The 17773-nt window shown below is 48.6% G+C and overlaps 1 protein-coding gene across 12 annotated transcripts in view; it reads right to left on the reverse strand.

The window, feature by feature from the left end:
• Positions 1 to 2041: 2041 nt before the first annotated feature.
• Positions 2042 to 17773, reverse strand: part of SH3KBP1 (SH3 domain containing kinase binding protein 1) — a 336102-nt gene continuing 320370 nt past the window's right edge. For 9 of the 12 annotated variants that reach the window (XM_045472247.1, XM_045472243.1, XM_045472241.1 and 6 more), the window contains 5 exons: positions 17291 to 17400; positions 13301 to 13429; positions 8914 to 9185; positions 5556 to 5619; positions 2042 to 4559 (listed from right to left, as the gene is read on the reverse strand). In XM_045472247.1, the coding sequence (XP_045328203.1) occupies positions 4518 to 4559; positions 5556 to 5619; positions 8914 to 9185; positions 13301 to 13429; positions 17291 to 17400 (617 nt within the window). In that variant the 3' untranslated portion in view covers positions 2042 to 4517. The remainder of the gene's footprint in view (positions 4560 to 5555; positions 5620 to 8913; positions 9186 to 13300; positions 13430 to 17290; positions 17401 to 17773) is intronic. The other 3 variants (XM_045472250.1, XM_045472249.1, XM_045472246.1) reach the window with 1 other exon arrangement.

The following is a 17773-nucleotide window of genomic DNA, read 5'->3' on the forward strand; positions in this document are numbered from 1 at the left end:
TACTGATATTTTCCTGGCTTTTCTGTTTGGCTTCAGAATGGCCTTATCAGCTTGCTCATTTTTTTTTTAATTTTTTTTAATGTTTTATTTATTTTTGAGACAGAGAGAGACGGAGCATGAACAGGGGAGGGTCAGAGAGAGAGGGAGACACAGAATCTGAAGCAGGCTCCAGGCTCTGAGCTGTCAGCACAGAGCCCGACGCGGGGCTCGAACCCACGGACCGTGAGATCATGACCTGAGCCGAAGTCGGACGCTCAACCGACTGAGCCACCCAGGCGCCCCTCAGCTTGCTCATTTTTAAAGTTTGTAGATTCCTCTAAACTTAAAATTTTGCTTAACATTTATTTATTATTGAGAAACAGAGACAAAGCATGAGCGTGGGAGGGGCAAAGAGCAGAGGAGACATAGAATCCGAAGCAGGCTCCGGGTTCTGAGCTGTCAGCACAGAGCCCGACGTGGGGCCCGAACCCACAAACTGCGAGATCATGACCTGAGCTGAAGTCGGACGCTTACCTGACTGAGCCACCCAGGTGCCCCTAAACTTTTCTTTTTTAAGGCATAAAAACTATAATAAAGCTTTGCATTTCCAGGGCGCTTTCCCATCAAAGAGCTCAAAGCTTGACAATATATCTTAGTTTCTTGGAGGAACTAGTGACATTCTATAGGGGTAAGAGGGAAGGGAAGCATTCACAACTTAAATGACAGTGCTGTATCTGCCCAATTTAATTAAACTTGTTGCCATTTAAAGAGAAGTGCCCCCCATGAAGCTGGTTTTCCAGGAACTGAACCCTTCTTTTTTTCATTTTTTTCTCCTCAGAAAACTCTAGCTACAGCCTACTAGGTTACCTTGCTCTATGGCTGAAGTATTTCATCACCTATTGGTCTAACAAGAAAAAAGGAATAGCCCATTTTCCTGGGAACTCTAAATTCACATGATGACCACACCATGTCATGTATAGGAAAAGGCTGCCCCCAGAGCCACTCCAGTTTGGGATCAGTTAAAAACCCAGGAAATGAAACCACCTCTCTGGGATCTGCATCTCCTTCACAGATTCTCATTGGCTTCAGGGGCTGCCTTCTGCTCCGTGTGTTGGGAATCAAGCCTCAGTGACCCTAGGGACAGAATTAGGAATGACACCAACTGTTCATCACCATAAGAGACAGGACCTCCCCTCTGTCCTTACACCACCGACAAACTTTTATTTCTGACCAGGAAAGAGTTTCTCTGCCTTGGCCACTGTGTTCCCTCATCAGAGCTAATTTGGGGAATGACATCTTCTTCCCCAGGCTTAAGTCATAAGCACCAAGCCTTCCTTCCCTCTGTTGGATACTGCAATGAGCCTTGTATTAAACCGAAAAGAAAAGCTTTTTTTATTTGCATTTTTATTTTTTTTACCAAGCCCTCTTGGTGCTAAAACATCTTGACATTAATTTGTGTGAAAATAGCTAGAGAACCAAAACCTAATCTAATACAAAAAAGAGACCCGGGTGACCTCAGGTTACAATACAAAGGGCTTCGTGGGACCTGGGGATTATTTGTAATACAGACTGTGGCAAATGTGAGCAATTGATTACACACCCTGTGGTTTTCCCATCAAAGAGCTCGTTATGAAAGGAAATAAAACTCTGCCATTAGTAACCGAAGACACACGTCATGATAGATACGGGCTATCTTTATGGGAGAGAACAAATCATGTACTTGAGTATGTTGCCTAGAGGGCTGTGTATGAATAAAAGTGGCTTTACACAGTTATTCGAATAATGATAATTTAATGATTTTTACACTAAAAAACAATGTAGAGCTAACTAGAATTTTCTGCCTAAATATGAATGTAAAATTGAACAATGTAAAACTGGATTTCACAGCCACAGATTTTAATGGATTGTTTCTGTTCACTTGGGAAAGATTAGGTAGGGTGAGGAGTACTATATGTCTTCCAAAGACGTTTCTCTAAGAGTAATCAAATTGTGTAAAATGGAGAAAAATGGTTTGAATTCCAAGAAATCATTCCTCTTGGACCATGACAACTTTGAAGAAAAATATTTTCACAAAATTTCATTTTAATCATCTTCTTTACAAAGCACAATACTTAAGACTTTTCTAAATACAATTTTAGAAAATGAAGCAAAAAAATAATCTCCATAGATGCTGGTCGAGTCCATGCTGAATGCAAAAGAATTTCTTCAAAAACGATCCTTCCAAGCTCTTCAATATTCTTGACGGGTCCATTTTGTAAAGAGTAAAGATGGAGGCTGCTCAGGCAGCGGCTCGTCCGTTCCAAAATGTAGAATCCTCTTGCTGGTTAGCCCAAGGGGCAGTAACGACGTTAAATATGCCACCTCCTCCTTCTAGAATGACTTCTCCCTCTCCTTGTACAAAGAAAGCCAGTGGCTTCCGCGAGGGGAAGATGAGAGCTCTCTACATTCCAGGTTGCTAGTGCCCCACGAGGGCGCTCCAACCTCTCAATTTAATTATTAACAATCCTACTCTGTGTACACATCATATAAAACTATATCGTTAGGGATTTTCATGATGAGTAAAGGAGAAATCCAAACATCAAAGAATTCAATCCTCATTCTTCTATTAGGCGGTGGGAAATCTCTCAAGGCGTTAAGTTTAATGTAGAAATGCGTAGAAGAGTCAAGGGGTTCAGGAATGTTTTATGCCGCCCTTGGAAGCTTGGTGCTCCCAGCCCCCAGCACACTGCGGGCAAGGCTGCTGACAAGGCAGTATGTCCAGGCATGGGAATGTAGGATGGGAGGTTTCTTTCTCTATGTGCTCCCTTCCCTTAATTGCGCCCCCGCCCCGGAAGACCAGGGTGTCTGGGCTCCATACGGACAGTACTCTGGAGGAAGTCGCAGCCTCAAGCAGCAAGGATGAGTATGTCGGCAAGAGGAAGGTGGGGGAAGGGAGAGACGAAGAAAAAGACATTTATTTGTAATACTTCTGATCATCGATAACATGTGGTGATTTCTTTTTTGCATTACTCCTTCCGTGTTATCAATTCTCATTCTTTGTGGTTGTGCAAATCCATTAATGTTTAGTACTTCCACTCGAAAACTCAGGAAATAGACAAAGCAGCTTTTTTAGAAACACATGAAACGTCTTCAGGGGCCCTTAAGGGACCACCCCCCACCCCCCATCCCCAAACAATCTTGCAATACAGTATGCCCCCTTATTTTCAGCTAAGGATGAGGAAACAGTTACACAGTCTAAGGCTGAGCTGTTCATTTGCTACAGAGATAAAGCGGACAAGCAAACACCAGTTTCCTGGGGACGGAAAAAGCAATTCCATAAATGCAAGAAAGATCCAATGGCCACACTTCAACAAGAGCATGCCCCCATTCTCTTGGACCTGAGGAAGGGATTACAAGAGAACAAGGCAAATGACATTATGTGAGTACAGTTTCAACAACAGCACACACGGATGACCCAGTGCAGGAAATAACACAACTTCCCCCCCTTGTTTTCATTGCATTTTACGTTTATTTATTTTTGCTTTCATAATGCATATTCTGTTCACGCAAAAGGTGCAAAGGACAGGAAGCAGGGGTTTAACTTGGCTGATGAAAAATCAAGCAGGGGTGACATTTCTAGTTCCATGAACCACCTACAACTAGGAGAACTTAAACGTCACAGCTGGCACCACAGAGCACGCCCAACTTCACAGCTGTCTCCTCTTGGGACCTTTGGCTAGGTGAGAGAAGCTTTGAAGACAGTGGCCTCTAGTGGACTTTGAGAAGTGGCTTTAAAAAAATGTGGGGTTTTTTTTGTTGTTGTTTTTTGTTTTTTTTTTTCGTTTTTTGTTTGTTTTTTTTTTTGTTTTTTGAATCATGGTAGCTGCATCACAAAAGCTCCAATCAAGAGGGTGGTAAAAAGAAGGCACAGATCATTGCAAATACCAGGTTTTCTCTTTCTCTTTTTGTAAATATACCATCATATATAAGCTAAAATTTATCTTAGGGTGGCGGGTTGGCTGGCAGGGGAAGGGATGGGTCGGACCTAAAATTGCATATGTAATAGAATCTAGAGGGGACACAAAGCGAGGCAGCTTTCTGCCCAAAGCAAAAGAATGGAACGCTCGCTCTGGACGATGTGGAATACAAACACTGGGGGAATCTGTGACAAAACACGATTAAAAAAATCATAAAATTATAAAGCTTGTAAACGAATAATCTGAAATTACATTTTATTAATGGAAAATATCATCAAAATAGTACCACTATGGACTAAACTGCCTGAGTTTTCGTTTCGCATGAGATCTCATAGTAAAAAAAGCCTTTAGCACAATTTGCTCTAAGTCACAACCAGTGCCACGCCCAGGATTATACCATGGGGAAGAGTCTCCTCTTGGATGGAATTTGTGTTGTGCTATCAAGACTTTTGTGCTAATCTTGCAAACAGGGACATGTTGAGGCAAACCTTTAATCTTTTGGCACAAGGTTATTTTGGCTGGGGCGGAAAATTTGAGTCTCGGACTCAGGATGAATAATGTGACATTTCATTTATCAAGTATTCATTTTGATTGAAGAGCTTTCTTTATGTCATTAACTTCCATCTATAAAGGAAAAACAAGAGCCGAACAAAATCATAATGAATTCGCCGGTGTGAGAGAAGCTCAAAGATAATCAACCTGGTCGACAAAGAAAATAATCAACGTGACACTTTTAAAGGTGAAACGGGTGAAATGACCTCTGAATGACGAGGTGACGACGATGCCAGAAATGACATAAACCTAAGGAGCAGGCGCACAGATGCGGTGCGCTAGCAAACGGTGGATGTTTTCATTCTTGGGCTGCCAGGAACCACCACTTGTCAGAAGCGGCAGTAATTGCAGTGTCCTGGCCGGAGGGCGGAACAGGCTGTCCAGACGTGCTGGACCACCTAGCAGTGTTGGAAGGCAGCTCTGGTTGGGCCCGGGGGCGGGGGGGAGGGGAGACTGTCTGAGAAGCAGTTCCCTAACGTTTCTTTAAGTAGCCTGGGTCCCAGTGACCACCAAGGACACCAACTGGACGAAAGCTGAAAGTCTGCCTCTGGCCTTTTGCAACACTCTGCCACTTGGTAACGGCTGAGTTGGCTCGGAGGGTGAAGGGGGACAGGGCTCCGATGCCCTGGCAGGACTGACACGGCCATCGGTGAGAGGTAAAGAGGTGAAAGCAAGTTCTGAGCGCGGACAGCTGTGGTCTTTGGAGTTCCAATGACAGAAGCCGGCTGGCAGTGGGGTCCCCCCAGCCCCATGCCCTCTGGCAGTTACTCTAATGAGGCCTTTGGAAACTGGAGGGAGCTTTTCACAGAGACGTTTCAGATAAACCCCAAACGAGAAACCCAACTAGGGGGCACATTTAGTAAATGCCTCCCTTCCCTAAGACTTCCTGGATGGAAGGAGAGGATGAGAACATGAGCCTGTGCAATTCCAAGAAAATCGCCACAGGATTTGGTCACACATCTAAATCTGCAGAGAACTAAAAATCATTTACTTTCAAAATGAAGCCCCGATGCTGCCCCCAACCCGAACTGAGCCTCTCAAGAGGGAGCAGGACCCCGAGGGACCCACCTGCAACCGAAGCCGGATTTTCTTCTCTTCATCCAACTCTGACAGTAACTGCTTAATCTCTCGTCTGAAAAACAAATGGCCACGAAATGAAACCAAAGCCCAGACTTCCTCAATAAGAGATAAGAAGCCTCTTACCATTGCAAAGTCCATCTGAGCCTTTTACAAACAAAATGTGGACACAACATTGTGTTTCCTTTGCATTGTTATTGCTTGATATTTACCGCAGACAGAAAGGCTTGCTATTATTTCTGGGCTCCCCAAATGTGTAGCCGTCCAACAGGAGGTCTGAAATGACCTCTGAGATCCCTTAGTCCAAGCTTCTCCTAAGAGGAGAAGACGGGGAAGGCGAGGCCAGAGAGGTGGACGGACTCACCGGAGGCCTTTGACTCCGGGTATCCAGGCTGAGATTCTGTCGCCTTCCCTCTAACAATCCCGTGGTTATGGAATCACTGGTCTTTAAGTGTATTCACATAATGATTTCCACTGCAGACATTTCTGTCACTCCCCACATACTTATTTTTCACAGAGTTTTAAAGTAACAAAAGGCTACTGCCTATGTTTCCAATGAGTCTCACAAAACCTTACAAATAGTAATACCTGGGATCTTGGGGTTAAAGTAGATGAACTGACGATATGGTAATCACGTCATCGAGAAAGTAGACCCGAGTTAGGACATGCAGTCTAACAACGCCTTTTACAACATGAAATAATGAAGTGGGACACAATTAATCATCTTGCAAATTCAAGACTCTGTATTTAGGACACTGCAACCATCACCGCTCTGGTCAGAGAACTGTACTCCATTTTAGGGGATCAAACATTCCACCTAACACGTATGTTTTTACAAACTGGATTGGGAAATCAAAAACCAAGGACTGCAGAAACACCATAATAAATAAGGTATAAGCTACACTGCATGTGCTCACTTCAAGTGATGGTCCCTATACTTGATCGGTGTCCCGGCCCTGCCGCCGACACACCGGGTTAACCAGTTGTGACTCATTGCTGTGTTTGCTCAAGCACACGCTATGCACCTCTATCTCAGCGGGCACCACTCAGAGCTTAGGAAAGAAGTAGCGGCGATCCTAAGCAGACAGCGCGACTCCAGGAAGACGACGGCAGGCAAAGCCTGGAGTCTGGCAGATCGGAGGAGTTGGTTGGGGGAGCCAGTGCAAAGAAAGGCACTGAGGCTTCAACCAGTAATCGGGGGCCCGAGTCCACAAAGAGGAAGGGAGATCGGGAGATTGACGGGGAAGGGTCGGCGCTGGAGCAGGGACGTAAGAACCAGCATGTTGGGGGATGAGGGGAGTCAGCACAGACTTCAGCTGAAGGCTGAAAGGGACACGTGGAACGAAGACAGGAGATTTTAGGGGCCCGATGGCCGTGGGCACGGAGGCCAGGCTGACGACGGCTGACAGAGACGGGCATTGGAGAGCGGTCTCTGTGACCCGTTGATTCAACAAGATTGGCCGGGGAAGGACAATACTGGGCAACTGGGCCCGGGCCTCACAGCGGGGAGGGACATGGGGTGGGCTGGGGGGAGGGGGAGGCCCTGAAGCGCTGGCGGGTCTTCACTGTGAGGCAGGCGCAGGCCATTTCTGATGCTCCAGGCCCCAATCAGCGGCCCCAAGGGCTGAAGCCCTGGATCCAGGCCAGCCCGACTCAGTGATGGTCCTCTTCAGAAGGCTGAGGACCAGCACTCTGGGATGTACTGGGGCCGTGGGGTCCCTGTCTAGGCAGGAGACACACGTCACCCGGACACGGACGGGGCTGGTGGTTGGTCACCTAAACCTGTAACCCACAGAATCGGATAGGAGATAGGGACTTTACAGAACTGGAGGCAGCCCGGCTGGCCCTGAGACACCCTCTCTAGATCCAGCCGGTTGAGTCGGCAGAGTTATTTGATGGATATCTTCCAGGGAAGGGGTAAGACCGGGGGACCCCAATGTCATACGACACCTCCCAGCTGGAGCGGAACAGAACCTGAACGGAGCCGCAACGCTCCGAGTAAGTCCCTCGTAACCCTTGTCTTAGGGTGCTCTAGAGAAAAGGGGTTCTGAGATTAGGTACGTTTCAGAAAACTAGCACACCATCCTCTCCGTCTTCCTGATGTCCAGCAAAGGCTGGGAGTAGTCCTTTAGAGAAGCCATCACTGTGTTTAACCCCAAATCCCCCAAGTATCTGGCCACAACACACATCAGGGCCATCTGGCATGCCAGGCTTCTGCCAGCTGCAGAAGTGCTCCCAGGGCATGACCGTGGGTCTCCGGCCCACCGCCCGCCACTGCCCCGGCACCTCCCACCCAGAAGGCCAGGCGCCTGCAGGGATGCGCCGACTCGCCAGCCACCAGGCTGCTCCGTGTGCCCGCGAGCCCACCCGTGCTGCTCTGTCCGCTGGACTGCTCTGCTCTTGGTGACCCTAGATCGTCTTTCAAAAGCCCATTCAGGGGCGCCTGGGTGGCTCGGTTGGTGAAGCGTCCGACTCCGGCTCAGATCGTGATCTCAGGGTTCGTGAGTTCAAGCCCTGAGTTGGGCTCTCTGGTGAGAGATTCTCTCCCTCGCCCTCTCTCTCTGCCCCTCCCCTGCTTGCACTGTATCTCAAAATAAATTTTGAAGATATAAACAAAAAATTATTTTTAAAAACTCCTCTTTGGGAAACACCTCCATAGATGCCCCCCGCTGCCCCATTTCCCCCAAGAAAGAGCTAAGAGATCCCTAAACTCCGAGCGTCAGTTTACTCAGGTAAGGACCTCGCGGCGTCTAACCTCTTTACTGTCTTTGTCACCGCATACAGCGCCCTGGGTAATGTTTATGTGTGCAATTTATTTTCGCTTATGGGCCTTTCTCCGCATCTAAGTGCTCCGTGAGGACCAGGGGTGTGGAGAGCGTGTGTAGGCACGCACGGAGAGAGCCCCGAGTCTCACAAGCAGAACATCTTGTGAAGCGTAAGGTCTTGGGTCTAAATATCCCCCACACCTCTGTCATCCATGACGGCCCCTAAATGCAAGCCGATTACTTCATCAGACAGCTCACTGAAGAAACGGCCAGTTTTCTGGTGCTAGAAGAAAAGCTGGCTGTTGGGCTCGTTACAAAGCGGTACACGTGCATACTTCATCTTGTGGGGATTTAAAGATCTTCCTTTTCAGCGGCCCGCCATCCCTGCGTGCAGCGGATCCGGTTTACGCAAGAAGCTGAGGGAAGCGAAGCCTCTCAGGTTCAAACCCAACTCACCCCTGCTGCCACCACCCTGGGGAAGCGGGCCGCGTGCCGAGGCAGGCGGGGACCTAGGCTTGCGGAACGAGGCCGTGGCCCAGCAGAGAGCAACCTGCGGGGTGGCCAGAGAAGGGCCCGACACTCACTTCTGCTGGTCCTTCATAGTCTCGATGATGCTCCTCAGCTCGCGGACCTGCGTCCTTAGCTCCTCCACGGCCGCCTGGCTGCTGGCCGCAGGCTCCGTCTTTGGTTTTCCTTCCGAGCCAAACAGAGACGGGGAGTTGGCTCTGTGTCCGGCTGTTCCCAAAGAGGATGACAGGGGGGAGGATGTTGCCGAGGACAGAGAGGCTGGCCCGCCACCACCACCTGCAGCCATGGTCCCTGGCTTGGGCGGCAGGGACGCTTTGTTGTCTGACACCTATGACAAGGGAAGGCAGAGAGGATTCAGGCGGGGGATTCGTGCTGAGTAAAGTCCCCCCCCCACCACATCCCCGTCCCCACCGCCCAAGACACACTCGTCACACCCCGTCATCCACAAGACCCCAAGGGCCCACTTGGCACAGGCATACCCCCTTCACGTGCCTCCCCCTGTGTGCTTTAACTTCGACCACCCTTCTGGACAGGTAGTTCCTAACCGGTTTAGCGTGCAAGTCCGGAGGCCCGCCTGCTTGCTAGGCTCTGCGAACTCCAAAGCGAGCAAAACACGTTCCCAGCTCCCAAGAGCTCAGAACACAGCACAGTGCAGACAGACAAGCCGACACACTGCAGATGAGGGGGAGTCTGCACACAGGGAGGTAAGACACAGAGCTGCGCAAGTATGCCAAAGGGACCGGCCATTCGGGAGGGAAGGTATCGGGGAGCTGCTGACGGCCCCATCCTGGAGGAGGAGGACTAGGAGGTGGCCGGAAGAGGAAGGGTGACTGGAGAGAAAGGTTCTAGGAGGAGGGAATGGGCTCGGCAAAGGCACAGAGACCGGGGAGTGAGACACATTCACGGCAAGCGGTCACTCGGCAGCCAGGATGGCGCTGGGGACGGGGCTCAGGCCGGGGAGGTAGAGTGGGCTGGCGGAGGGGGTTAAAAACGTCCTGCACAGAGCTAACGATGACAATGGCTGTAGAAAGGCCTAGAGGTTGGCAGGTCAGGAGGGCGAAGGCACGGCTGGGAGAGTCACATACAACGAAAGCTAGGAACGGGGAGGGGGAGGGTTGACAGACAGCGGCCAAGGGAAAAGAGAGAGGACAGCTCTGAGAGATGCAGCGGAGGCAGGCTCAACCAACCAAGAGATGCGGCGCCCGGCCTCAGGGAGTAGACGCGCCGTGGGCGGCTGTGGTTCCAGACCAGCTACAGGGTCACGGGTGGGGATGGAGGAAGCAGGCATGGAGGCTGTACCCTTTGTGGCAGGAGGAACAGCGTGAAGGCCCAGAAAAGTTTCACTTCTGACACACTGAGTTTCAGGAGCCCGACGGATAGCCAAGGGGACATGCCCAGTGGGCAGAGGAAGGCATGAAAAAGTGAGCTGGGCCAGAGAAATCACCTGAGGAAGTGGTGCCATGGGGGTGAATAGCACAGAATTAGGAGAGAAGAGGCCCGATGATGGGGCCTGGGGACTCCCTAACGTGAAGAGGTGGAGAGAAAGGACACCCCTCGGGGACTGGGGCAGAGTGGTGAGCGATGGGACAAAGCAAGACCAGAAGAGAGGTGTGGGTTACGGAGGTCCCCTGAGGGGTTTCCAGAAGGAAAAAGGGTTGGATAAGTGCATCAAAGGTGCTGAGAGGAAAACGGGGGTTGGGGGGCATTTGGTGGAACAAAGGAGACTGAAGACTGATCATGGCGGGTCAGCACCTGAACAGGAGGTGAGGGGTGTGGCCTGCAAGTGTAGAACCCTCTTTCCAGAAACCCGCCTGAAGATGGAAGGTGGGAGAAAGAGAAAGTGTTCAATGGAGAAGCTTCAGGAGGAGACGGAATGATGTAACGGTTCCGTTTGCTTTCAAAGAAGGGGGAGATGCTGAGCCGGATAATATCCTAAGGAAAAGACCAATGACAGGCCAGGCCGAAGACAGTGGAGACAGACCGGGCCGGCCTGATGGAGGAGTGCCCCGAGGAGGAGGCCGGGAGGGCACAGGCAGTGGGACAGTCATGGGCGGGAGGGCAAAGGGGCATCGGGCCACCCAGGGGAGGAAGCGGCAGCGAGGGAAAGTGAGATCCTGAGGCCCAAGGCAGGTTGGGGGGAGGGCAAGCAGCAGACAGGGCGCTGGGAGGCGAGGGGGTGAGTGACGGGGAAGTTGAGGCCGGTGGTAAAGCTTGGCAACGCAGCTGGGACTCTTCCAGCAGCAGGTGCCCAGGGCAAGAGCCAAGAAGGGGCCTGGCTGGCATGGTGAGGAGGGAGAGCGTGGATTCCGGCTGTGCTAGAGAGAGAGACTGGGCAGAGCGAGCCAGAAGCAGATGGGCCATCATTCCCAGCCTCCCCGCCCGCCTTTTCTCTGCCAAGTTACCATTGAGGAAAAGCGCTTTCTGCTGCCAGGGAGAGCGATCTGCCATCCCGTGCTTATTGCTGTAGGAGTTAGAGTAAGAGGGAAGAGGGACTGACATTTATGCAGCACTGGTCACGTGCCGGACGTCGCTAGATAATGGAAACGAGGATCAGTTGGCACCCACTTTCGACTGAGCAGGAAACGGAAGCTTAGGGACGTGGTTGAGAAATCCCCCAAGCTCACAGCTAATAACGGGCAGAACCGGGCTTCAATCCTCTCCTCTGCCGGCTGGAACCTCAAGCCCCGTGCCATGACTGCCTGAGCCTGAAGATTCACGCTCTCCTGTCATTATTTTCTTTGCTTCTTTCCTATTCCTGGGTTCATGCTTTTCCCCACTTCCCGCTCTGCATTGTCACATACCTCCTCCAACCTACCGATGTCCTCACAGACTGACTTTCAGGCAACTCTTCAAGCGATGCTTCTTTTAGTATTTCCTACGTAACTTTCTCTCCCAGCCCATTGCAGCCAGCAAATAGCCTTTCAAGCTCTGACAAGAGTTTCGGCCACTATGCACCCTGACCAAGGTAGTTCACGTATAGAAGCAATAAACAACGTGACCCGACAACCCCCAGGAAGGGACAGGGGCTAATGGGGTGGGACCGTGTAAATCAGAAACATGAAGAGCCGCTGCCTACCAGCAGATGTCACTACAGAGACACCCCGGGGATGTCAGCCAGAGCGCAGCTATGGGAAAAAGCGGGTCTAAATCCAGTTTCTGCAAATGGAATCCTTTCATAAAGGAAGACTGCTTTAGTTTTGTGACTAACTACAATTGATGTGTTTTATAGGATCCTATTTTTGCTTACTAGACCAGGTTTTTAAGAAAATCTAGACGTATGTGTAAATTCTTAAATCTGTGAGAAGGAAAAGCCTACATACCCTGTGATTTCTTTGTGTTCATTCCTGCTTCAAGTGCCTTAAAAAAGCGGGTGTAGTGTTCTGCTGTTAGAAAGCAGTTGCTAATGTTTATAGAAAATAATTCCAACTGACTGGGTTCTCTTAGCACGAGAAAACACACTCTTAGGCTGAACAGGACTAGTACAGGGTATCCTTCAAAAGCTGCGCGCAGTAGCTGAACACTGCTATTCCGTTCCCTGGGCATGCAGTGAAACCAAAATGTTTTTAGACTATCGATTGATCGTAGTCAATGAATCCAAATCAGCTTTTCTTTAAGGGACTCGCTTTAGTTCTTGAAAGCCACGTGCTGCCAAACATAACCTGTGATATCATCGGTTTTGAACACAAAAGCCAAGATCTGTGGGCAGAGCGCACGGCACTGAATGTACCTCATGTGCTCTTTGCCACACCGCTGGGCTCCTGAAGCTGCTTCGGCAGTGGTGGTGGTGGTGGTGGGGACGGTGACAGCGGCAATGGTGCGTGAGGGCGTGTGCTTGTGTGTGGCTGACGGTATGCCAAGGAGATCAAACCACAAGAGAAAACATGAAAAAGCCACAACTAACCTTGCATCTCAGACATTCCGCCCAGTTTGAGGGACTTTTTAAAAACACGCGTCTGGGGTTTTGATGACTAAAGTAATAACTGTTACTGAAGAATGACAAAAACTCGCATGGTCTGTGGCAACGGACTAAATGTTTGTGTCCTGCACGCCCCACCCCTGCCACTCGTATGTGGAAATCCTAGCCCTGAGTTGGGATATTAGGAGGCAGGGCCTCGGGAAGTGTGAAGGTCATAAGCGTGGTGCCTCAGGAATGCAATTAGTGCCCTTAGAAAAAAGACCTCAGACAGCTCCTCACCCTAGTTTCTACCACGTGAGGAGACAACGAGAAGTCAGCTGTCTGCAACCCACCGTCACCCTGATCTCGGAATGCCGGCCTCCAGAACTGAGACCTAACTGCCTGCCGCTTCTAAGCCCCCCATCGATGCCACTCTGTTACAGCAGCCCGAACGGACTAAGACTCCCGTTTATCCTCGTCTGGGTTAGAACTCCTCGTCAGAGCGTACACGGAAAGGCAGGGATCCCTTGCCATGGCTGGTCACTCACTTGGGATATGGTAACAGTCTTTGAAGTTTTCTTTGATGCTTCCACTCCTCTGTGTGCAAGTGAAACGTGTTCCTCTTTATCTTCTTCGGGACTTGGGGAGTCAAAGATATCAGGGCTTGAAAGGGAAGACTGGATAAAGCCAAAAGAAAATGCTTTTGTCAGAATTACACCTTAGCTGACATAGCTTTTGTTCACATAATGTTGTATGCTTTTCAAAGCGCTCGACACTTCTACTTTGTTTCTCTCCTCATTATAACCTCGAGAGGCAGAAAGTGTGCTGTATCTGGTGCACTAGAGACAGTGGCAGAACTGGGACTAAGAAGCAAGATTTCCTACAGCAGGGATCTTTCCATGGGATCTTTCCACTGATGGCCGCCGGTCATTTCACCCGTGCAGGCCTGCATCACCGTCCTTTCCGGCTCCCTCCATCCTTCAGAGCCTCCCGTCTTTCTGTAAACATCTGCTACTGTGTGTTGAGCACTGAGCTTGATACCGAACTTAGGTGACATGCCTGACACGGTCCCTGCTCTCACAAGGCTGACAGTCCAGTGCAAAGGGACACACAAGTCAAGAGGAGGCTGCCTCGAAGCTGCCTCTCCTTCATTCCCTCTGGATCCTTTTCCAGGACCACAAAATCTGAGGCGAAGTGAAGTGCCTACAAGAACTTTTCTGAGAGGAAACTGTTTCAGGGAGCAAGAGGTCACAGGCCCGGGGGCCAGTGAGTGACATTTCCGCAGCCCCAGAACACAGCCCTGCCTGCAAGGGGTGGGGGTGTGGGGGGAAGCTCACCTCTAATGTGACGTCTACTGCTAAATCTCCACCTTCGTCGTCAGGGACAATCAACATCCGTGGTGGATTCTATGTTTGCTAAGGTGCATTTACAGAATGGCGGCATCTTTTGGTAAAACACGGGGATAATACTCCTACCCTTTCTGCCTCACCGTGAAGGTCAAAAAGCTCGATGAATGTGAACCAATTCACTGGAGTGCACGTGGACAGAAATGATTACTGTGCTAGAATTTCCCAATTTTAGGACCAAACAAATGAAAGCGTTCCTGTGGCAAGGAATCTTTCTAAACGACGAATCTTCCAGAGATCTCTTTGGGTGTGCTCATATTTAGCATAGAAGTGTGGCTAAGTGTGGGAAAACAGTCCTATTTAGAATCATCACTGGTGTCATTATTGAAAAATCATGCCTACATCATGCCATGTTTATCTTTTTCTGTTGACTATTTTCTACGGCAGAAAACTAATATATTTAGGGATTTGTAAGCAAAGTTTGAAAATGAAAAGGTCTTACTTGTTAATCTTTGTTTCCTCTGAAAATCCAAGTACCTAGAATAACACCCCGAACTAAGCTTTCTTATTAATCTAAGCTTAACTGCTTAACCACCTTGCAATGCCTATATCCTTTCATTCTGAGATTTTATTCAAAAAGCCAGTTTCGGGGCGCCTGGGTGGCTCAGTCGGTTGAGCGACCGACTTCGGCTCAGGTCATGATCTCACGGTTTGTGAGTTCGAGCCCCACGTCGGGCTCTGTGCTGACAGCTCAGAGCCTGGAGCCTCTTCAGATTCTGTGTCTTTCTGTCTCTCTCTCGGCCCCTCCCCTGCTCACACTCTGTCTCTCTCTCTGTCTCAGAAATAAATAAACATTAAAAATAAAAATAATAAAAAAAGCCAGTTTCCTCCTCTGTAACCTAGAGTTCATGAGCTGTCAGCCAAAGCTTGCTCTTTGAATGCAATAAACATAAATCAGCTCAGAGCAGGGTGAGAGGCCCTGGGCTGGGGAATCCTGACTGGTGCATTTCCCCAATCATTCCTTCCAACGGCCTGTTAGGAATATGTCCATACCCACGATCCCATTTTGCTATGAAAAACCTACAGGTACTAAGCGGAAGAAGAGCAAATACGAATTCAAAGTACGCATCTACATGGGGATGGATGGGAACGAAGGAAGAGAGTGATTATACTTCTTTAAAGCATAAATGTATCCTGTTATTTCAAGCCTTCAAATAAAATTGTTCCATATAAAAATGCCCAACTTTGAGTCACTGTGCCATAAGCTTCCCATGGGCAGGGCCCATGTGTGTCTCGCTCCCAGTCGCAGCCTTGGTACCCGGCTCAGAGCGGAGTCCCCATGAGATAAATGCCTATAAATATTTGTTGAATGAGCGAATGAACGAAGGTAGTGGCTAAAAGCGGAGTGAAGATGAGGTGCCTTTACCCAGTCCCCCAAATATACATGAACCTCCAGGCATGCGATGTATGAACCAAGGGTGGGGTGTGGATGATAAACTGACTTTCTCTGTATTTGATTCTGGATGCCTCAAGGCCCTCTAGACCTTGAAAAGTGGGGAAGAATTTGTAGGAAAAAACAAAACTGAAGAAGGATTTATAGAGAAGATGTGGGAGGTAGGATCAAAACTCTGAGATACTAAGAAGCAATTAAATAGGTTGTGTGTATATGAGGCACGTTGGGGAGGGTGTGGAGAGAGTAAAGATGGTAGTGACACATTACTCTATATACCTAAAGAGTGAAAAAGTAAGCCACTGTGTCAAGTCTTTCTCCCAAAAAGGTGTCAATACATAGTTAGGTTTGTTTCATTCAAAGAGGCAAAATAGCATGACTCAAACCACACCTCCCAAACTCAACAGATATGAGAGAAGAGGTTCAAAGGAAGTGGCATTCTTTTTCTTCTAAATGAGGACCTCTCAGGTGGGATCAGTGACGAGGTGAAAGTAGAAAGTGTTCTGGAAAGCCTGCAAAAGGTTAATTCCTTGGAGTATCTGGGTGAAGGTCATAAGGTCTTAGACCTGCATTCCCAGCAAGGACAAGATATACAGAGGGAGAGAGAGAGAGAGAGAGAGAGAGAGAGAGAGAGAAAGAAAGAAAGAAAGAAAGAAAGAAAGAAAGAAAGAAAGAAAGAAAGAAAGAAAGAAAGAAAAAGAGAAAGAGAAGGAAAGAAAGAAGATAGATGGGTAGATAGATATACATACGCACATCGCTTGTGGAAGCATCAAGATATTTTCTCCAATGACATTCACTTCAGTGTTTATAATGAAGAAGTGGAAACAACATAAATGTCCAATAATCGTGCATGGACTAGATAAACTCATATATTCACAGGTTGGAACACTAGGCAGCCATTAAATGTGATGTCATGGTAGAATGGGTAATGACTGGGGAGAAGGGTACACCATATAAGGGGGGAGAGCAAGTTCCAAACAACCATGTGCTGTGTGATCCCATTCTGAAGACATAAGGTTAGATGTACAGACAGAAGTTTAAATAAAAACTACAGATATACACTAAGCGGTTAACGGTTCTTAGCTCTGGAAAGCAGGTTACAGGTATCTTACTTTCTTCTTTATGCATTTCATTGTCGAAATTTGGTACAACAACTGTGTTACAGGTTTCCAGTAAGAAAAGAAGTTATTCAAAATGACCCAAACAAAAAACGTCTGTAGGTTATCTGGAACGTTCTAACTGGTCTCTACTACATGACCAGGTGCCTCGTATGTTTACAAAACACCCTCCTAAAGGTGTGTGTGTGGTTCCGTGAAGGGGTGCCAATAATGGGGCTTTGGGAGAAAAAAGCTTGGCCGCTGCCGAGCGATGGACAGCGGCAGGTCGCTCTTTAGCAAGGTTCTGTTTATAGACCAGACTAGTCTCACTCTCCTCTTCCACCCCAAAACAGGACATTTTCTTTCTTACCAATTGCATTTCAGGTTCAAAGAGAGATCAACCCGGAAGGAGAGAAAAGGAGAGTGGGACTAGGCAGTACCCACCTCAGTGGCAGATATGCGAAGAACAAGGAGAAAGGAATACTGCTTGATTCCAGAAGACGCTCAAATCACTTTTGCTCAGCGGTGTATCTCATGACCTCCCTCTCCTGGCTTGTCCTCCTATCAGCCACTTGCGGGAGTCCTTGGCCGGAGTCTCTAACCTGACCTGCTTGGTAGCCATAGAAGAAGCAAGGAGGCACTTACGGATGTGAGGGATTGAGACGGAGGCCGCCTCCCCGTAGCTTTTGGTCTGCTTGTGGTTGGGTGACTGAGTTTCTCAGTAGATGATACCACAGAATCAAAACCTTCTAGGTCTAAAACAAAAGGAAAACAGAGTTTTAAGAGCAATAATAGGAGTGAGGGTAGGTTCTCATAACAGGCCACAAGCACCTCTTCTCCTTAATACTCATCCTTTCCATCTGGAATGCACCTCACCATTTATGAAGACGATTTCCATCCTCTTGTCATCCAATAAATGTGGTAGGTCTTTAAAAGCTACAGAAAGAAAGGCAAAGGAGGAATCCTCTTTCCTCCACTAATGGAAGTTCATTTTGGTAGATAAAACAGTTTCGTAGTCTTAACACAAAAGGCAGTTAACACAAGGTACAATACCCATGGACAAGTGAACGCTCATCACTGATTCCCCAAGAGGAGAGAGGGCAGGCTCCCGTTCTGGTGGTACTACCA

Source organism: Leopardus geoffroyi, chromosome X (assembly GCF_018350155.1).
Source record: "Leopardus geoffroyi isolate Oge1 chromosome X, O.geoffroyi_Oge1_pat1.0, whole genome shotgun sequence".
NCBI lineage: Eukaryota > Metazoa > Chordata > Mammalia > Carnivora > Felidae > Leopardus > Leopardus geoffroyi.